Here is a 22914-nt window from a genome sequence, read left to right on the forward strand (position 1 = left end):
GGGGAGCCTATTTCAGAGATAAGGTATTCTCTGGAATATATACCTGCCTCTTCAGCAGGTCGTGTTTATATCACAGGCAAGCTTTGAGTCTTTAGAATGAGTAATTCTGGTGCTGCTTGTCTTGTGAATACGCAGGAGGTCCATCAGACTGGGGCCTGACAATACCCTGTATGCCAGGCATAGATCTCCCCTCAACAGCTTGTAGGAGACAGAATACAGGTATAGGCCCCTCTGGAGGTCTGCGTAGGACATGTTACTTACACTCTGTATTATTTTAGTGAGGAACCTCTGTGGACATTCCAGTTGTTGGATATGCCTGGTTAGATACATACCAAAGGTAGCACTGTACTCAATGATAGGTCTGATGAATGCCAAATACAGTGGAGCAATGACATCCCTGGACCTAGATGCCATACCTTTGTTTAAAAGTTGCACAAGATAGAATGATTTCCTGACTACTATAGACACATGATGGTGAAAGGCTAGATAACTGTCTATATGTGTCCGTAAGTCCCTGACTACAGGGTCAATGGTAAGGGATGCATTGTCAATATGACTGTTACAAGGGATGTATGACTTCCCATAGGATATAATTATGCATTTCTTGTTATTTAGTTTTAGTCCATGGCTCTGGCATCAGTTGTTTGTCTGTATCAGCCCTTCCTGGAGAACATTTGTGTGGGTGTGGGATTTAAGGACAGCTCCTAATTTGCAGTCATCTGCAAGTTTAGTCAGCCAGAAGCCATTGACATTGGCCTTGAGTTCAGAGAAGTAAATGCCAAGAAGAAGCGGCCCCAGGACCAGTCCCTGAAGGACTCCACTTGTGACTGTACATTTTGTAGAGGTGAACTCCCCAATATTAACTTAAGGAGGCTTGTCTGTGAGCCAGTTGGCTATCCACCGGGTGGCATAAGGGTTTGTGCATAACCTATTGAGTTTATCAACAATGTCTGAGTGGGGTATTGTGTCAAATACCTTGGCCAGGTCAAGGTAGGCAGTGTGAACCATCTTGCCCTCATCCATTGCTTTGGTGACCTTCTCAAAGAAATCCACCAGGCTGAGTAGGCATGACCTGCCTTTGGTGAAATCAAACTGGGTTAGGCCCAGTGTCTGGAGGTTTACTATATCATTGCTGATCATTTCCATGATAATTCTTTCCATGGCCTTGCATATGGGACTAGTGAGACTTATGCGTCTGTAGTTTCCAGGATCTGTAGATCGTCAACGTTTGTGCAAAGGGATGACTGTTGCTATTCTCCATTCATAAGGCACAAAGCCTGTTTGGAGGCTACAGTTAAATAGCAATTTGAGAGGGCTTGATAGGTCATGTTTCATGCTACTTAGAAGGCATCCTGGGATATTGTCTGGGCCCACTGATGCAGTGTTTTTGGCCTTAGAGAGAGCATGAAAGACCTGTTCACTAGTAGTAGCAGGAGTCATTACATTTGATGGTATTTCCTGAGGGAAGGTTGAGGGGAAGAAAGATGTAGAGTTGGAGATGAATTTGTCGGCCAGTAGGTTTGCTATATCTTCTGACTCAGTATAGGTGACTCCATTTACAATGAGCTCTGCACATAACTTATTGTCTTTGAGGTTTCAGACATAGCTAAAAAATGCCTTGCGGTTGTCCTTGTCCTGGGGGGACAAATTTACCACAAATTTGGGTTTGGTAGACTTTATTTGTCCTCTAGGTTGTTTGTTTAGTTTGAGAGTGTTTTTATCCTGCTGGGTGCTGCACCTCCTAATTTTTGCCATGATTTTCTTCCTTCTGTTATACAGCTTATTGGTTTTGTGATTCCACCAAGGTGGGTTATTTTCTGTACCTCTTCCTGGTGGGTACAGCTGCTTCCATGCAGCTATTAACACAGGGGATGTAACCATTACCAGGAACATTCCTGGTCTATGTGATTATTACATGAGGTCCCACATCATCTGTCACAGCCGCATAAACACAATGCAACAATATCTGCAGGAGTTGTGTCCCTTAGAACCCATATTGACCAAGCATGCACTATATCTGGACACCTATCACTCTCAGGAAGCACCATCACCTACCTGCTTGCACAATATACCCACCTCTAATCACTCAGCCAAGTCATTCATTCCCTTCTACAAGCTTAGTCCACTGTTCCAATCAATATGCCCATTGTTGATCCCTATAACTGTGCCCCTCGCCACCTGTGCAAATGATGACAGTTGTGCCCTGCCCTCACTGTTGAGTTACATGGGTATGTAATATCTTATACACAGTATAGCCAGTGAATGCACTGTATGGCATAGTGGATGTGTGGTATTGCATGCATCACTTTTAATCTTTGCTTTGTCTGTTCTGGCCCATAGCTATGAACCAGATAGCACCTCTTTGCTGGTGTCACAGCATATTGTGCCTGCCTCTGCTTCACATGGTCTTGCCCTGTGGACAGTCCCTCTGATGTCTCCTCAATCAGTGTCTTCTCCACCGTTGGGTCTGGTTGGTGTGGCCCTTCAGTGGCAACCCTCAGCAATAGCTGTCCACATAGCATCATGTTGTGCAGCACTGCACAGACATTGGATGTCTTGCAGCAGGTCTCCAAAGCATATGGCAGTGCACTACCAGAGAAGTTTTAAAATATAAAATAAAAAAATAATTTTGACTGTAGAAGTAAGCCTTCAACAATTCAAACTCACATTGATGGTATTGTGGGTCTTATACAGAGAGTTGTATGTCATCTCAGGCATGCTGTGTGGGTTGCATATCAGTGTCATAAGACATGGCTTCAGGATATATCTGGCACTGCCAATAAGATGTCACTGTCAGCAGTCACCTTGTACAAAACTCTAGCAAATATCTGACGTGTAAGATATGAATTATGGGAAATGGCTGGATGCTGCACAGGCATATTGTATATAATACTTTGTGCATTGCATACTATCTGGCAGTTAACAGAGTGATGGCCATTCCTCGTGTAGTGGGTAGGGCTTTGTGGGTGATGTCAGTGGCCACTAGCACCTCAGAGAAATGGACAATTTTTGGAGCACCCGTATAGTGGGGCTTCTCTTCTCTGTAGTCTGTGGGAACCACATATGCTCCTCTACATGCTGGAGCATAATAGTAACTGGTGTAGGATTCCTGAGGAATATGCCTATGACACACCATCATCTCTCCTGATGGTTACTGAAATGTCCCCATAACAAGGATGGTCAGTGCTACTCATACATTACTGTCCCCAGGGATCTGTATTCCCTGCATTCCACAGAATTCCATGTGAGGATGGCACATGTCTGCAAACATCCCTATCAAGGAGGTAATAATATCTTAGGTACAGACGTACGCCATTGTGGACACTGGGTATGAGAACAGCCCTTAACATTTACTGCTCAGTTGATGCAGATGCTTCTCGTAGCATTTAGTGTGTTTTTTGTCTCTGATCACCAAGAAATGATTGTGTATACATTTGCTACCCAAATTGATGCACTCACAATTGTTCTGATTATTATAATGCTAATTTCCATATCACTGTATAATCATTTGCTTAGAATGCTGGCCATGCTGTTTCACCAGATTGCGCAATAATGATATATGTGTCTCTGGATCAGCCACATTTTATGCATTGCAACTCACTATGCACTCTCACCTAATGCATTGTGCTATTTGTTTCTGAATCCCAGCCAGTGGCCAGTAACATATTAATGCCTAAAGGCACTCAGGGTTTTAGTAATGTTTCAAGATAAAGTATAAATGCTAGATATGTGGCTCCTGTTCAAAATGGCTTCATGACAGAAATGTGACTCTTATGTGAGAGACGCTCACAAATATGATCACAAAAGAGTGTTATTTCCTTTGCAAATTAATATTGAGTAATGGAAAAAAGTCACAGAAAATGTGATTTTGCAGCAGGTGACTTCACCTTCCTGTGCCCCATCACTTGCTACTTAAATATAACAACTCTACAATTAGTGTATCCTAGGGAAAGGAAAAATACCCATGTTTCCATAATCTTTATTGTTTAAAATTCAGTAATCGCAGAAAATTCAGGAATCACACATTAATAATCGCACATGAGAGGGTTATCGCTAATGTGTTGCATTTAAGCGTAGCACTACTAATCATCTAATTCATGATGATGCTACAAATCTAGTTCCTGCCAAGTGGCAATACTGTGCAACAGTTACGCTAAAAAACACTTTTGGTAAACTGAAAACAAAGCATTTTTTGTATGGGGAAGCCCTCTTGCATCCCCCATTTGGAAGAAACTTCCCACACCCCTTTAACTTATATGTAGTAATTTCATAATTACACAAGGGTGGGAAAGTGGGCAAATAATATGATTTGCTAAAAGTGGTTTTCAGCGTAACTGCTTAGCAGCCACCTTATCCACCAGAAGGAAGGATAACCACCCCGCCACCGTGGATGGAATGAAAACTACATTACCAAGTACAGACAGAAGGATGACCATTCCACTCAACAGGTGTAAGAATAATGGCACTGTCCATCAGAGATGGGAGGATGACCATTCTATCTGCAATAGATGGATTGAAAGACTGCATTACCAAGCCTAAACAGAAATATGAGCACTCTACTACCACAGATGTAAGGATGACCATCCTACCCACTAGAGGTGAAAGGATGACCACTCTGTTCACCATAGATGGAAGAATGTAGAGGGAAAGAAGACTAGTCAACCAACTACAGACAGAAGGATGACCACCCCATCAACCATAAACTAAAGGATGACCAGCCACACCAAGGCTGCATCTAGCTGCATCTACAGATGGATGGATGGATGACCAGGATGACCATGCAGAGGTTACTAGAAGAGCGATGATCATGATGGAAGGCTATGTGGAGATTTTCAGATGTAAAATGATAAATAGGAAATGTTTCCATTTACCAAAGATTGTCCATACCAGGACAGTGAGACCAGATGTCTGTTACAGCTGTAAGGTAGAGTTCTAAGCAAGGACTTCTATCCATACAGAGGGATATACAAAGGTGACGGGATCAAATCAGAGCCACTATATCACAAAAGAGCTTCTCAGAAGCTATGCTTTGTACATGGAATGCCCTCATCCAGGCATTAGCTGCCAAAACAACATGAAGAAATACATTGGACTTATATGTGCAAAGATGCTGTTGTCAGCATAATGCTTTATCGGTGAACACTGAGTGCACGATAATATACTTTTTAATTTTAGTAAATATTTCCATTCCAGCATATTTTTTTTTACAGAAATTGACACACTGCTATGTTACCTGTATACACATTATTTTGTTTCTACATATGCATAATGTGTGTGAGTTACTTAACAGTTTTGCTATAATATTCAGAATGCCATTGCATAGTAAATATTCTTTATCACCCCCTCCCCTTAGGGAGTATACGTACATGTGAAGAATGTGTGTGTGTATACATGTGTGTGTGAGGGTGTGCGTTTGTTTGTGAAACAGAGAGAGCGCTTTCTGGGCAGCTTAAGCAGCAGCAAATGACATGAAACGTCTGTGGTCTTTCTTTCTTTTTTTTATGCAATTGTTTCTTTTTACCTGATGACAAGTACAACAATTTCTACCCTGAAAATAGAAAATATTGTCAGAGTCAGTATTGGTAACTACTGATTCTGAAAGCCTGAGTTTGTAAAACACAGCAAATGTGAACCTTAGCAGTTGTTTATTCTAACAATGTATTTATTCTATGCATGTGAAATGTTGCAGAGATAGAGATGAGAATGCATAAAATAAATGAAACCATATTATTCTGCCATCCGAAAGATGAAATGAAAATTAGAAACATTACTGATTCATGAAAGAACTTCAGATGAAGATAACAAAATGTATATTTTCATCTTTCACAAGCTATGTTTAACTTAATCTTAAAAGTATTAAGTGCATTACTGATATGAATTTTAAGTTTAAATACAAAAGAAAAAGCTTATGAAACATTACATTTCATACTGTATGTGGAAAAGAAAAGAAATTCATAACTTCAAGAACAATATAGCCAAGCTTTCTAAACCACCGTCCACTTACTGAGTTGCCCTGATGAAGTACTATATCACTGTTGCTTCTTCACTTCAATATACAGACTATGATGTGTAAACAAACTGCCTGGTAGTAATTCTGCAATCTTATTTTAGGTCTTTGCTGCTGATGGGTGGGCTGGTGCTCACCGGGACCGGAATTGCTTGCTATGTAATGGCGATGGCTGTGTTAAGTCCCTGCCCCCTCTTGCTCAACTCTCACCCCGGGGTGCTACTCATTGTAAGTATGGGTATATTTTCTATGTCAATTGCCTGCAGATGGCCTAGTAGGATTATTACCTTGAGACCTATAACTAGAGATGAGGCATCCTTTGGTGCAAAATTATGCAGATGTATTTATCAGTGATATAACACTGCAATAATCAACAGCCAAAAGATATATGAACAAACACAGTCAGAGTTTTCTTCTCATTTTAAGTATGAGATAAGGCAAGATACATCATTTTTAATACATTTATTTGATCAACCTAACAAAGGAAGGCTACTGACAGTGAACTTGAAAGCATGAATGAGAAACAAGGTTAATAGGGTAATGCTTAGTGCACTGTTGTATATATCTGACTTATTCTTCCAAACTTTTCGTCTCCTTTTCTCTATCACATTTGTCATACTCTTTAAATGTCTTCTTCTAACTTACCATCCCATCATCTTCTCTTGTTAAATGCTTTTTGGAAGGTTATAGGTTCATAGGTGTGTATTAGGGTAATGGCCTAGGCCATAGGATTACCCTGCCATCATGCCACCTGAACTTAGTTCCCAGTGCCTCTGTCGAGTAGAGCCACTGGAGTGATCCCCGGAGTGAATTTTCTGTTTCCCATCCATTCATCAAGATTTCTCTTGAAGAAGGCCGGTGAGGTGCTCTGTTTGACATGTATGAGAAGTCTATTCCAGAGCATGGGCAGTCTCTGAGTTATGAACCTCTCCCTCCAGCTTGTTCCATTGATTGTGGTAATGAGGTTGAAGTCTCTGGAGCGTGTAGTGCGGAGGGACTGGGATTTCTTTAGATGTAGCCTTTCTAACAGAGCTGGCTCAGACATGGCTTTGTAAGTCAAGCAGAGATTGCCTCTAAGTAGGTGATATGAGACAGAGAATAGTTGGAGTTTTTGAGTCTGTCCATATAGGACAACTGGTTAGGGCCTAGGATCCTCTTTGTGAGGTACTTTTGTGGCCTTTCCAGTTGTTGCAGGTGTCTAGTGAGGTACATGCCAAATGGGGCATTATACTCTATGACTGGCCTAATGAGGGAAGAGTAGAGGGAGACAATGACCTCTTTCTTCCTGGATGCAAAACCCTTAGTAATTAGATGTGCCACATAGAGGGGCTTTCTGACCACAGTGGCAATGTGGTGATCAAAAGAGAGGTTGCTGTCAACCTATGTTCCCAGATCTCTTATAGCGCCTTGGGTGTTCAGTGGACTACCATTGATGTGGTAATTCATGGGAACTGGGCTTTTCCCAAAGGGGGTGACACACATTTCTTGGCATTGAGCTTAAGGCCATGGGTCTGACACCAGTCACTGGACTCGGTAAAGCCTTTTTGTAGGATGTCAGTATGACTTGGGGAGTCAGAAATAGCTCCCAACTTGCAATCATCTGCAAACTTTGTCAGCCAGAGTCCCTTTGTGTTGGCCTGGACTTCAGAGAAGTAGATAAACAGGAGAGGACCCAGGACCGAACCCTGTGGGACTCCACTCTTGACTGGTCGGCAGTCTGACTTGGAGTCAGCTACTTTCACATTGTGGGTTCTATCTGTGAGCCAGTTTGCAACCCACCCACCTAGTGATATAGGGGTTGAGGCCTAGCTTAGTGAGTTTTTCTATGATTCCTGAGTGGGGAATGGTATCATAGGCTTTGGTCTTTGGTTTTTAAATTGAGATGATGATGATCATGCAAATCTTTCAGAAAACTGGGAATCCTGCTTCTAAAGATCTGAGCTACATCTCATTGTAAGTGGCCGTAGTGCAACCAGAGAAAGTCAAATGAGGTTTCTTCATACTGCAGGTGAAGAAGACATTAACGTATTTAATATCTTTGCTCTAAGCCAACGGCAGTACTAAAAGCAAAATTCCAGGCATACTTCGAGAAAAAAAAAAAAATCCATCACATGTGAAACCTTTATTTTTTTACCAGAAACTGGAAAGTGCAAGGAACTTAGGTACAAATGTGACTGATATGAAACACAGAGTGCATGACTGCAAATCTGGCTGTGTGACTCATTGCTCAGAGATAGAATTGTTGTGGCATAAGTAATAATTATACGGCAGGCAGGGTATTGCTAAAACCAGTTATACTACTACACATTGTGCTGGTTGATAAACTTGAAGTCCTATATCCAATGTTTAGGGGCAGATGGCAAGTGCAGGAGTAAAGCTTGAAAGAGATATGAACAATAATCTACAGGGAAGAAGGGGATGCTGACCATACTCCTCAGCCATACATATTTTCGCAGAATGTTCAGCATTTTGCCTCATATTTTTGGTCCATTTTTTATAAAATTGTGGTTTTTCTGGCAAATTAGAGGGAAGTGATTCAAGATTGAAGTTAGAAAATAATTAAAAACATTTCAGTTGCAGACTTCATACCCATCAGAAAATTCATGCTAATGCAAAACCTGTTATTCTATCAACTTTCTAAGTATGTAAGAGCAATATTTAGAAATTGTCCCAATTTTTGGGCCTTTATTTATGGCTTTGACCAGATATCTTGCTCTAAGAGGTTGAGAGGTTTGATGCTGACAGAGTAAGATACAACAAAGGGCTGCAAGGGGATTGAACTACACGGAAGAAGGTGATAATTCAAGGGCAAGGAACATTTGAGCAGACAGGGTAGACTGCTGGTCTTCTACGCTAGCTGTTTTGTGCCTTCATATGAAGGAGTTAGAAAAATGATGTAGAGGTATTTAGCTGGGGAGTAATGGAGGTGCTGGGTGAAGAGGAGAGGAGGGACACATTTTATTAGTGAGGGAGCTCCAAGAGTAAAGTTTAGGCTGAAAGTCATGTGACATGAGGAAATTGTGAGCTGGTATAAATACAGCTGATACACACTGTTATACGCTACATCAACGTCAGGTCAAATCTCCAACTCACTGTTATATCACTCTGAGAATCCAAATCAGTGATAACTAAATATAACATATGGGGCCTGATTCCAAAAGATTTGCTCTCAGTGTAAGTGATTTACTGGTGTAAGGTCTATCTATAGAGCAGAATTACATATGGATCAGACTTCAAAAGACTTGCTGTCAGCGTAAGTGACTTAGTAGTAATACACTACAGTAAGTCACTTACAGTGAGTGCAAGCCTTCTAAAATTGGGGCAGGCTTACAGTGGAGAAAGTCACTTACAATGACATCAAATCTTTTGGAATCTGGCCCATGATAGCAGACCATCAGATTCAAAACAAGTTTGGAGGACAGCTTGTACAACAGCACATCTTCAGACAGAAGATACTCATCCTTTGTCTCATATGTAAGATTAGGAAACAGTCTACAGACTAGCCAAAAATCCCTATAGAAAGGTTCCCTTCAGCCTCAAGGAGAACAAGACAAGTTAAATCACAGGAGAACTTGTGACCACCCATTCAACTGTTGCAATGGTGCTACTCTGCTTGATATGAATTAGAAGTTTGTTCCAGAGTTGAGGGATACGTTGGGATATGAATCTATCACTCTCAAAAATGGCCAGCACCTTAGTGAAACCAAAATCTATTTATTGGTGGCAACTCCAAAAGCTATAGTAAGCTATAGCTATAACAAACTAGTCAAACCAGTTTGGGCATCCATATGCCTTCCTCAGTGAACACAGCACTCAAATATTTCATGGTATAAATACACATCACATTTACGCAATTAATTAGAGTTGCTCATTGAGACCAGGTCTAAACAATCCCGCTAGTCTAATGATCCAACTACGTCCCTTAGCATTTAAAATTGAGTGCCAACCCATTTTGCCCTGTCTGTTCCCTTTTATTATGTCAATAATAGTGAAATTGAATTGTGTTGTAGTATGTTGTAAAGTATGTTTATATAATGAGCTAGAAGTTCTTTTGTTAAGGATAACACTAAGGTGTTCAGAGACCCTCACCTGCAAAGACCTAGATGTTTGGCCCACATAAAAAGCTGAGAAAGAACAACTGGCTAAATTAATCAGCCAGTCTGTGCTACATTTGCCAAAAAATAAAATGTCATAAACCCTGGAAGTATTTGCAGTGGTAAAACTTTTAGATTTATAGACATGTTGACAAGCTGAATAATGACCACAGGGAAACAACCCTTCAGTAGAATCTAAGAGGGTCTCTGAACACCTTAGTGATATCTGTAATAAAAGAGCTTCTAGCTCATTATATAAACATACTTTAGAACATACTACAACACAGTTCAATTTCACTATGATATCCGTAACATATGCGTAAATGGGAATTAAGACTTCTTGGGATCTAGTGAATATGCCTTTGGAAATTAGATAAGCCAAAAAGAAGACTTTCTGAGCTTCTATGGAGACATGATGGTCAAATAAGGAATTGTCAACAAAAGTATGTAGTCCCCCTTACAAGAGAGTCTGTTTGGAGGGATAAATCACCTATATAGCATGCGAAAATTTTTTGGTCACCAAAATGAACTATGCTACACGTTTTACATTTCTTTTGCGATCATTGTTCTTTGCACCAGTTGATACAATGGTTTAACCCTTTTTGAGCAATTGTGAGTCACTGGAAGAGTGAATAACAACTCCCAATTTATAGTCACCTGTAAACTTAGGTAACTATAGGCTAGGAGTGTTGGCCTGTGTGACAAACCGAAATGCTGCCAGCCCAGCTAGCTGGAATTTTGAAAAAAATTATATATCACTTGAAAATATTAATTTGATTTATATAGAAATGCGACACTGCCAGCCTACCTATCTGGAATTTTGTAAATACTCATATGTCATTTGTGAATATTAATATGATCCATAGGCTTGTCTTACAGATGTAAGAAAACTATATGTTATGTGGATATTAAACTACTGGTGCAGAAGTGTGTGTTGAACTGTATGTTATGTACTGAGCTTCAAGAATGTGACCATAGTGCACCCTACTGGAAAAGAACAGAGTTAACTTGCAAACTCTAAGAAAATAAGTGAATTGGTAACCAAAAGGTGAAATGTCCACAAACCACCACAAAATGTGCAGTTCCGGTACAATAAAGGCTGTCTCAGTGTTCGGGGACCAGGATAGTCCTTTCAACTTGTTTTCCGTTTCAATGTAGCACCTATAATAAGTGAATTGTTTAATGATTGTGTTTATATCTCAGTTTCATTAAGGAGACAGGATGTCTACAGCTACTGGTTTCTTTCTGTTGTCTTGAAACAGAAATAATTACTAGGTTTGAAATGTAAAGTATTTTTATTGCTCAGTGACTTCCTAGCAGCTGCACATCTGAGAGATAAGTATTTTTGATACAGTGGTACTAAATACTAAGCATCTGTTTAGCCTGGGAACTGGAGGCAGGTAACAAAGAATTATGCCATCCAAAGCTGACCCAGCAGTAATGTTTTGATATTAATTTAGGAACTCTCTCAGAGACTGGGCATTAGTCTTTGGACCTGGAAACATCCATCTTCAGCACTTCTGCCTTGCTCTGTAAGTAAGATTTAGGTACAGTAGTTCTTTTAGAGATAGTTAGGAGTATAGCCAAGATTAGTTTAGCTGTTTCTGTATTTATTTGAGACTGTCCTGCAACATTGTTTTAAAATATTCCTGTGATTCTGAACTCTGTAGTCACTGTGCTGAGTTATTGAATATTGTCTTGTTATTTTATTATTTACTATTAAATATATTTAAACCTTTTTTGTGTCTGGTTTGTTTAGAGATATTTAAGCTCTTAGAGTACTTGCATATGTATTTGGTGACACTGTATGGGCAACTCCAATAGCCTTTGCCATGGTCACACTTACCATTTGGATAATAGTAACATTACCCAGTAGAATTTGTCACCCTTTGTAAGAGCCTTATAGTAGCTGATAAAGAGCTGGCTGGTGGCAGTGATAACTACCTTTTAGTCTGTCCAGAAGGGGGCATAGCTAGTAAACCTGTGCTAGCTTTTCCCAGAAGTGTGTGTGTGTTTGTATATAAATCAAATCTCAAAGTATGTGTGTCAGCTACTTGGGCAGGGACACAAAGCACTGGTTGGACAGAGAGGATGCTGGAGGTTTTGGCTTTACCGCTCGGCTGAGATCTTAACCCTATAGCTGTGCCAGTGGGGAATCTTATTAGGGATCTGGATAAAGAGGGAGAAACCAGACCCCAGACTGACTGTGGTCTCTGTGTGCTCTTAAGGGAAATTGTACTTTACTGTGCGTGTACTTGTCATCCTCCCAATGTGCATGTACCTCAGTAGTGCTAATGGTGAGTACTGAGGCTCCTTGATTACTAGGCCAGTGCAGGGGCATCACGGCCTGAAGTTTTGAGAAAAAGATGCCAAATAGGAAATGGTCCAACAATGAGCTCTGTGGCACACCAAGGATAATCAGAAGTGGCATCTGCAACTCTAACCACATACATTCTATCAGACAAGCATTTAGCTATCCAATGCAGAGCATAAGGATTTATATTTAGATTTACAGGTCTGTTAATAACAACTGTATGGTGAATACTGTCAAAGGTCTTGACTCATTCCAGAAATGCTTTATGTACTGCATAACCACTATCCACTCCTTCAGTGACTTTCTCAAATAAATTAATGAAGATAAAAAAGCACGATCTTCCTTTGACATAGCCAAATTGATGACAGTCCAATGTTAACAGATTTTTAATGTCTAGATTAATGAGGTCTAAAATAATACATTCCATAGCTTTACACGTGTGGCTAGTGAGACTAATTGATCTATAGTTACCAGTCTCCTTGGTTTGGCCATCCTTGTGTAATGGCATTATAACTGTTGTTTTCCAAGTTTCAGGAATGTAACCAGGGAAGAAGCTTAAATTACAGAAGTTCGCTTGGATTTCAAATAGGCCATATTTGGCACTGATAATCAGGCAGCCTGGTATATTATTTGCATTTTCTTGACTGGGTTAGTCCCACTAAGTGTGTGGTTTATTTTCAGAGGAGAAACTATGTGGCATTTAGACAAGCAGGGTGAAATCATCCCCTGTCCTTCCTTTCAATATGTAACATGGGATCTCTTACAGCCCACTGAGTTACCAATAACAGTGGCAGATAGGACATGAGGTTAGCATTTCATCTGAAGGACCACAACTAAGGCGTGCGAAACTGCCTTATGCTGCACTACACTGTTGTATTACAATAAAATATAATCACCTGATACAAGAATAGAACCCACAACCTTCTGATAATTAAGGTATCAAAGGCAAGTATGAATCCTGCTGAGCCACTCAAACTGAAACCTGTTGCAAAGCAAACACATTTCCAAATATTACATTTCTTTGTGGCAGTACAGGAGAAAATAGTTTTTCAGTTTAATTGCATACAAACCCAAGGACTTGAATAATGCATTGCATATCATTGTTACAACCTCCCTGCCATCTAGACTGATTATTTTCCTTCAAAAGTAACTTGATTTTTGACCAGACAAGGAAAAAAATAATGTTTTTTGCAGTATACATTTAAACTAAGCTGTGCCCATTATACGCAATTGATTTTCTTTAGAGGAGACCTGAAGGTGGTGATCTAACTGGTTAGCATAATGCTGTACCATCTCAGTTTCAGAGTCTGGAGTTTGATCCTGGCCTTTGGGTGCTGTAGACATGGACTTTGCATATTCTGAATGTCTATTTCAACTTTCTCTAGGTACTCCAGTTTCTTCCCTATGACATGCCATGAGGGATATTTATGTATTTGTTTTTTAATGTCTCTGCATTGGTACTGTAGAGTTTTACTACCTAACTCTCTTCTAAAAGAAACCTTTGCTTGATGAAATTAATCCAGTTAACAAAATGAAATAAATATCAATGTCACTTAATCACACACTACTAAACGCATCTAAGTTAATGCATTCCTACTCAGATATTCCAAATGCAGCAAATTTATCGGTAGCTAATTATTCTGACCTTTAAGATATATTGCCTGTAACTAGCATAAAAACAACATAAGATGGGAAAGAGAAACTCTGAATAGGTAAATTAGCAAAGAAAACTTGTAAATCAATAAACTAATTAATAACAAAGGAAAATCCCTGAAAGGGTGGCAAAATAGCTATTTCACTGTGATATGATCTTTTAAATTTGCCGTTTGCTGTTGCATTACTTTATTTATTTTTTCATTACTACATCCATTTCACTTACAGCATGGGAAAATGAAAAACAAAAATTCAAGCATTAACCTTTTTCCTTGTGTGTTCAGTTATGATCTTACAACATGAATTTTCTTGCTGAAGACTATCTGGGATATGACTATCCCTTACTGTTTTCTACGCTGTCATGTTTAACTACAACTCATATTACTGCCACGGAATAATGTAAAATGATTAATGCTGCAGTTAGGTTTTTCTTCCCACATCTCAGAAACAGACACTTTATTCTCAATACCGTCCTACACTAAATACACAGACTGGTGGTAAATAAGGGTATGAATGCATGGAAGAAAAAAATGCAGGTCACGTGAATGTCGAATGCCAGACAATGCAAAGTCTGTAATAACCATACTGCAGATATTTGCTGTTGATGTTGCTCCTATAATTTCTTCGTCGAACTACAATCTGCTAGTCTATTGACTGTAAAGATGTATGTTTCATAAAAGAGCAGTGGTATTTATACACAGCTCGATACTGCCCTCTTGTTATGTCTAGGGATCAAGTGCTATCCATCAGAAACAATCTGCCCCAGTCCAAATAACATGACAACCACTGTATGAAGCTAGCTGCTCAAATACACGCATACCCTCAACTGTCCTGATTTTCACAGAATGTCCATATTTTTGCATCATATTTTTGGTCTGTTTCTCATAAAATTTGTGTTTTCTGGCAAATCACTGAGGATTAATATTACTAAATAATTATATACATTTGAGTTTCAAACTTCATATCCTTCAGAAAATGCATGATAACTCAAATCATGTTATTCTAGCAAATATGTAAACTTATAAGAGCAATATTTAAAATCAAGCCCTATTTTTGGACTTTGTACCACCATTATTTCAGGCTTTGTCCAGATTTCTTGTGCTAAGAGGTTGAGAGGTATGAATACATGTGACACCTAAACACGTGTACTCAAACTACAAATAATTTCATGCAATTGTAAAGTGCCTGAAATCAGAAAATTATTTTCTACAGGGGACAGTGACCCTATGCTTCCTTTTTTTAAGCCGTGGTGGTACAGTGGTAGCGTTGTTGCCTCACAGCAAGAGGTTCTCCTGTTAGATTCTCGGCTGGAGCCCCTTCTGTGTGGAGTCTGCATGTCCTCCCCATGGTCGAGTGGCCTCTGAAAGACATGCATAAATGGGTGTGCCTTTGCTGAAGGTTGGGCGTCGGGCTGGCAACTCGGCACCATAAAAATCTACTGCCAATCATTAGCGGACCGGAGTTCCGCTGTCGTGACCCCTAACCGGGAAAAGCTGAAAAGACAAAACTGTAAGGTCACTTTAGCTCAGAAGAACTGTAATAACTTAAAATCAAAAAATAACTTCTTGCTTCTTCGATGAGATGTTTTGATCTTGCAGGCGGCAGCATGTTATCCCTCCATACATTCAAGCTTCCACACATTGCTATAACGAACAGCAAGCAAACAAAAATTAACAATGTTCCTTCAGAAATGTGTTCAAACAAACTAAAAACGAGTTATTATAGTAGAGTTTTTTTCCATTCATTAACATGATTTTTAGTATGATTGGGTTAAAGGCTGTTACAAGGTGTAAAGTCCAGGAAAACACTAAGGAGCCTACCCAGTCTCTCAACTGCCCTAGAGTACTGTCTGATCATGTGACTTGTTCAGTGTGACAAAGTAGGCAAATGGAGGCTGGGGGAATTAGAAGTCTAGCCCCAGTTTCTTAGCTACCCCAAAGTACAGTATGATTATGGCACTTGAAGGAAGTGAAGCATGGACTACAAGAAGTAGCTATTTAATAGTATGTAGCCTTAATTTTCTACACTAGCTGCCAGACTAATAAATTATGATGAAGAAAGAAACAAACACTAAGCAGGTATATTCACGATCGTACTGCAGCAACAGCAGATAAATGCATAAACACAAACAAAAACAATAAAACAGTCTTGCAACATACGGCTGTAAAACATTTATTGTTCAACACAAGGTAAGCACTTTCACCGCTATCCCGATGGCTTCATCAGACCATATAAAATTATAACAATTCAGTGCATCAAATATACTCACAATTACTTCTCCCCAATCAAGTAAATTAATTCCACCTTCCCGTACTACTATCCGCAACTTGTCACTTAACACAGTGTGCATGCCTCTCACTTTGTATCTACATTGCTAGGACTGTCTTAAAGTGATAATGCATCAAAAACTTAATGTGTTAAATTATCATCATTAAAAACTACTCTCCTATACCATATGCATCAAAAACTTTAAAATATTGAGTCATCATCATAAAAATAACTCTCCTACTACATATTCACTTGTCTCTCAAGATTCATCAAGTGAACCGTTCCCATCTACCGAAACAGCCCATTCTCTTCATATCGCAAATGCGATTAATATTTTGCATATCATGGTAGGTATAAGAGATGGGACTATTAATGTAGGGTTTAAAGCTTGCTCATACAAAGCCTCCAATAAAGGTATGATGAATACATTTCTAACACCTATCCTATCATTCACATTAAAATATATTTTATGTGCAACTCTGCTATTAAGCATTCAATGTTATGTGTTGTCATTAAAATACTAATTCATCTAAATTCATCCATATACATGAATTAAAACCTATTTACTGTCATTATTCTCCTGTTTCACCAGTCAAAACTAATTACCTCCATGCTTCATACACTCATCCCAGCTCATTCGTGTGCATGCTCAGTCGTATTTCATAGAACTTAAAATCAACTTAAGTAATACCCAAGTCATAACAGATAACATTGTTAGTATTTATTATTCTTCACATTTATACCTACACATAATTTATATGTATAATTTTACTGTGTACCTTCAAAGTAGTACATTCAGAGAAGCATATAATCATCTAATATTGCACTGATTGTTATCTCTTTCTCTATATAAAAAACGTTGTCTCTTATAACCTTTAAACAACAAATACATCTTGTACATAATTTCTGGATATGTATTTAGTTTTGACTGGTGAAACAGGAGAATAATGAAATGTCCTGTCTTCAAAGACAACTTCTCAGAGAGGAACCGTCCCACTTTAATATTTTCCTGCAATCCTTCATATATCTTCCTAATTAACATTTATTGCAATCAGGTAATGCAAATGCTTCCACTGCCCTACTCCTAAAATCCCAGCTTTCTCTGTCAAATGCTTTCTCTGCATGAAGACACACCAACAGCTGTGGTATTTTCTTACACTCTGCTTCCCTCTGGTTTATCGTTGTTCTACTAATGTTGTCGAATGTCTCCACTCCACAAAACAACATTGATCAATATCTATCAATTTTGGCAACATCTTTGCCATTCTTTTAGCTAGTTTAGACATAAACACTTGATAATCATGGTTAAAAATTGAAATAGGCCTGTATGAAGCTAGGTCTGATGGGTCTTTATTGTCCTTAGTTAATGCAGTCACCATAGCTTTCTTCCAAGATATTACTGTTCCCCTTCTTTACAAATACTGTTAAACAAAATCTTACATGTCTATCACTTTCTTCCCCTCTAACATCCAAATTTCTACAGGAATACCATCTATTCCTAGAGACATTCCTGCAAATTGATCATATGTCACCATTTTTATTTCATCTCCTATCATAACTGTTAATTTCCTCGTCTACTTATTTATCTACTTCTAACCTTGGTACACTTAAGTCTTCCATAAATGTTTCAATAAGAGTCTACCCATTCACAGAGAAGCAAAACCACAGACCACCAAGTGATTTAAAAACGTGCCCAAATCTCAAGCACATGAACCAATACAATAGGTTCAATGAGCAAAAACTGACACTGGTGAATCCCCAAAATAAAATCTTCATTCCGCGTAGACCACAAACTAAAATGCTAATGAAAACAAGAGCATGGATGTACCGAAAGAAATCAGCGGGTCCAATGAAAACAAGAGCATGGATGTACGGAAAGAAATCAGCGGGTCCAATGAAAACAAGAGCATGGATGTATGGAAAGAAATCAGCGGGTCCAATGAAAACAAGAGCATGGATGTACGGAAAGAAATCAGCAGGTCCAATGAAAACAAGAGCATGGATGTACAGAAAGAAATCAGCGGGTCCAATGAAAACAAGAGCATGGATGTACGGAAAGAAATCAGCAGGTCCAAAGCATATTTAAAAAGCTTTAACAAACTTATTGTAACTGCAAAAATTAAAAAATAAAAATAATAAGCTGCAGTTCATTTACAGTTTAGCGCTTTCGTCCTGTACATCAAATAGGATTTCTTCAGAGCTAAATTGTAGCCCAGATCCCCGTGTTTTATAGTCCCCTAACCAAATTACTTAATTAAACTGACCTGTTAACCAGTATCTGTGGGGTCTATATTAGAACCATGAAAAGTCAGTTCAGAAGCCCCACTAACACCCCCTGCTAATTATATATATATCAAGTCCAAGATCGCACTACAGTGAGGAAAGGGCAAATTTTCTGATCTTCACTGTACTGCGATCTCACTATAACAGTTCATTGAACGCCATTTTCGATGTGAAATGCCATTCAATGAACTGAGTTTTCATGGTTCTAATATAGACCCTGTGTTCTGATCCTGATAAGATAACATTAAAGGAATATACCAAAAAAGAAGTTATGTTCTTACCATAACGTTCCATGTGAATTGTTCATCTCACCTTTGTTCTTACGCACGGGTTCGGAGCTGACCCTCGGCTCCGAGTCGGCCACATCGCAAGCTCTGCATCTAAGAGAAGCTCAAGGCACAGTCCCTATCCCATGATCCCCTGCTGCTATCCCTCAGATCTAGTTTGCTAAGAAACCAGACTTCAAGAACATAACTGACCCCCTTGCCTACGCTTCCATCCACACAAGATCATAATACTCAAATTATATATAGACAGGTATACAGTAATGAGCACACCTAAAAAGAAGCAGGTAGTGCCAGGTAACCCCAAGAAGGTAACCAGGCACCAGTCGTACTCGTTCTTCCAGGATGAGGAGGGGGACAGAGGGAGGGAATGTAAGAACAAAGGCGAGATGAACAATTCACATGGAACGTTATGGTAAGAACATAACTTCTTTATGTGAAATGGTTCGATTTCGCCATTTGTTCTTACACACGGGTAGCGTCCCTAGCACTGCAACCCTGGGTGGCTCACGGAAGAATATTCCTGAGAACCGTGGAACCAAAGGAAGCCCTGTCCCTGGAGGTCCTGTCCACTTTGTAGTGAGTAATAAACATATGAGGCTTGGCCCAAGTAGCCGCTGCACATATGGTATCCAAAGGCAAACAATCGGCGTGGGCCAGAGAAGTGGAAACAGCCCTGGTAGAATGAGCTTTAGGTTTGAATGGAAGAAACTGCTTGGAGGATGAATAGACAAAATTTATACAGTCTGACAGCCACTTAGATAACGTGCATTTTGTTACTACCAGTCCTTTCTTATTGTCCGCACAGGAAACAAAAAGTTGATCTGATTTCCTACATTCCTTGGTTCTGTCCAGATAAAATCTCAGCTGTCTGTGGACGTCCAGTTTGTGCAACATGTATTCCAATTTATTAGAATGGTTCCTGAAAAAAGTGGGAAGCTCAATGGATTGATTAATATGAAACACTGAACATACTTTCGGCAGAAAGGATGGATTAGTATGCAAGGTGACCCTGTCTGGGTGAAAGACTATATACGGGGGTCTAATCGACAATGCCTGTAGCTCCGAGATTCTGCAAGCTGAAGTGATTGCCACCAGAAACAGGGTTTTCCAGGATAGATACTTAAGTGGACACGTCGAAGCTGGCTCGAAGGGTTCCAACATGAGTTGAGACAGCATTAAATTCAAGTTCCAGGGAAATACTGGGTTTCGTATGGGTGGCCTGAGATGAAAGGTACCCTTCATAAATGCTCTACAAAGTCTGTGGGACATAACTGTAGCTCCTCCTTCACCCACATGAAAATTTGATATGGCAGCTAGTTGAACTCTTATCGTGGATGTCGAGGCCCCTTGATGAAAGAGTGTGGAGAGAAATTCTAAAATTATGTGAATAGGGGCCACCAAAGGGTCTATACCTTGTCTGGAGGCCCAACACATAAAAAGTTTCCACTTGCTCCTATACAGTTTTCTTGTGGAAACTTTGTGGGAAGAAACTAAAATGTGTTGCACTGTTGGGGATAAATGATCCGACCTGGCTAAGTTGGGAAGTGGAGCAGCCAAGCTGTCAGTTTTAGGGACTGAAGAGATGGGTGAGAAACTCCTGATGAGTGGGTCAGCAGGTCTGGCACTGGGTCCAGAGTCCAAGGTTCCTCCATCTGGTGAGCTTGAAGAAAGGGAAACCAGATCTGTCGAGGCCAAAATGGTGCTATCAAGATGATCGTCCTTCCCAGACCTTTGGCTTTCTGTAGAAATTTGGGAATCAATGGAACAGGAGGGAAGGCATATAGGAGACCAGGGGGCCAATCGTGTACCAGTGCATTCCTGGGGGCACCCCCCACTGGAGGGGGAAGTAGGGCGAAGTAGCTTCTGCATTTGGCATTCAAGGGGGAAGCAATAAGATCGCAGCAAGGCTGGCCCCATCTGCGAAAGATCTTCTCCCCCAACTTGATTCTTGAGGGACCACTCGTGAGGCAACAGAATGGCTCTGCTCAACCTGTCCGCTATGATGTTGGATGTTCCCGGGATGTGCATTGCTATTAGAAAGCATCCGGTGGACACAGCCCATTGCCAGATTTTCAGGGCCTCCCTGCATAAGGGGTAAGACCTGGTTCCTCCCTATTTGTTTATGTACCAAACTACTGACATATTGTCCGTCTGAATTGCCACTGTTCCCAGGGGTAAGGAGTCATGAAAGTGTTGCAACACCAGGAACACTGCTCTCAGCTCCAGGACATTGATGTGCAGATTGTACTCTATTTTTGACCACTCTCCTTGGACTGTTCTCCCCTGAAAAAGTCCCCCCCACCCAATCAGGGAAGTGTCCATGGTTATTGTGGCTACGGGAGCAGGGAGCACAAACGGATGCCCTATCGTCAGTTCCTGATTGTTTATCCACCAACGGAGGTCCCGCTTGCAAGTTTCCGTGATCAAGACTCTGTGTGACAATGGTAACCATTGGAATGACCACTGAGCAAAGAGGAGCCACTGGAGGATTCTCATGTGCATTCTCCCTAGGGGAACCGTAATAAAGGTAGCTGCCATCATGCCCAATACTTTCAAGACCTGTAATGCGGGAACTTTTTTTTGTTTTGAAGAAGAATAGAGACCTGATCCCTCGGGACTGACACTCTTGCCTAAGGAAGTCTTATCAGTGCTATGGAGGTATCTAACTCCACCCCTATGAATAAGATATACTGTGAGGGCAACAAGGTAGATTTTTCGAAGTTCACTGTTATTCCTAAGCTGGAACAGAGATTGATTGTATAGTCCCTGGCTTGTACTAGGTGATGCTTGGTGGTGGCGGTAAGGAGCCAGTCGTCCAGATATGGAAACACCCGGAATCCACTTTGTCTCAGGTGAGATGCCACTACTGCCATGCACTTGGTGAACACCCTGGGGGCTGAGGTGAGGCCAAAGGGCAGAGCTCAAAACTAAAAATGACTGGCTCCCAGCCAGAAGTGCAGGTGATCTCTGGATGGCCTGGCCATTTTTATGTGATAGTACGCATCCTTGAGATCTACAGAACACATCCAATCATTCGTTTGAAGAAACGGAAGAATCGATTGCAGCGTGACCATCCGGAATTTTTCCTTCTTCACGAAGGTGTTGAGTCTGCTGAGGTCCAGTATTGGCCTCCAGTCCCCTGTTTTCTTTGGAACTAAAAAGAACCTTGAGTAAGTTCCGGATCCTATTTGGTCCGCCGGGACTGGCTGGATGACTCTTTTTTCTAACAGCCTTTGTATTTCTATGGCTGCCTGATCCCGCAGAGTGGGTGGAACATCTGGGAATCTTTTTTGGGTGGGTGGATTGCTCAGAAAGGGGATATTGTATCCTCTGGTTATTATGCTTTTTACCCAGGAATCTGAAGTGAGATTTAGCCAGGCCTCCAGGTATAAAGCCAAGCGACCCCCGACTGCCTCCAGAGCAGGACAGCCGGGCCTCCACTCAGGAGTGCTGAAAAGACTTCCCAGGGATGATATCCCTGTCGCCCTGGTTTTGTGGACACCCTCTGCCGCCTGGGTGGCGTCTTCCATTTCTTCCCCCTCCTCTGCCTCTGGGGGAGGTATCACTAGGTGCAGACTGGAAAGCTCCCTGAGTCTTCCGGAACCACATTTTTCCACCTCTTTGCCCTTTGGGGTATGGTCAAGAGGGGGCGGAAAAATGGACCCCTACAGTGGACAGGGTCTTTCCTTCTTGCTCACACCTAGTGAGTGTCTCCTTCACTTTGGGCCCAAACAAGGAGGCACCATCAAAGGGGGCATTAGCAAAGGAAGACTTAAAGGCTTCCGCAAAGGAGCACAGGCGCATCCAAGATTGTCTCCGCAGAGCAATCGCTGAGGCTGCTGCCCTACTCGAACCCTCGGCCGCATATGAAATGAGCCTATGGATGAGTTAACTATTGAAGTAAGGGTGTTGAGCTGTGCTGTCACCTTGTCTGAGACAGCAGCATCTGTGTTACCCTGGAGAGTATCTCCCAACTCCTTAATGAGATCTCTCTGAAGGCGAGTAAAA

General features: G+C 40.7%; 2 protein-coding genes across 2 annotated transcripts in view; one reads left to right on the forward strand and one right to left on the reverse strand.

Annotated features, from left to right (window-relative positions):
* PARP10 (poly(ADP-ribose) polymerase family member 10) overlaps positions 1 to 22914 on the reverse strand; it is a 1579412-nt gene that overhangs the window by 512704 nt on the left and 1043794 nt on the right. The gene's annotated exons all lie outside the window — the stretch shown is intronic.
* Positions 1 to 22914, forward strand: part of LOC122798630 (riboflavin transporter 2-like) — a 295120-nt gene that overhangs the window by 242988 nt on the left and 29218 nt on the right. The window contains exon 3 of the mRNA XM_044067717.1: positions 6112 to 6235. Within this exon, the coding sequence (XP_043923652.1) occupies positions 6112 to 6235 (124 nt within the window). The remainder of the gene's footprint in view (positions 1 to 6111; positions 6236 to 22914) is intronic.

Source organism: Protopterus annectens, chromosome 3.part1 (genome assembly GCF_019279795.1).
Source record: "Protopterus annectens isolate FY-2018-M chromosome 3.part1, PAN1.0, whole genome shotgun sequence".
NCBI classification, from domain to species: Eukaryota; Metazoa; Chordata; order Ceratodontiformes; family Protopteridae; genus Protopterus; species Protopterus annectens.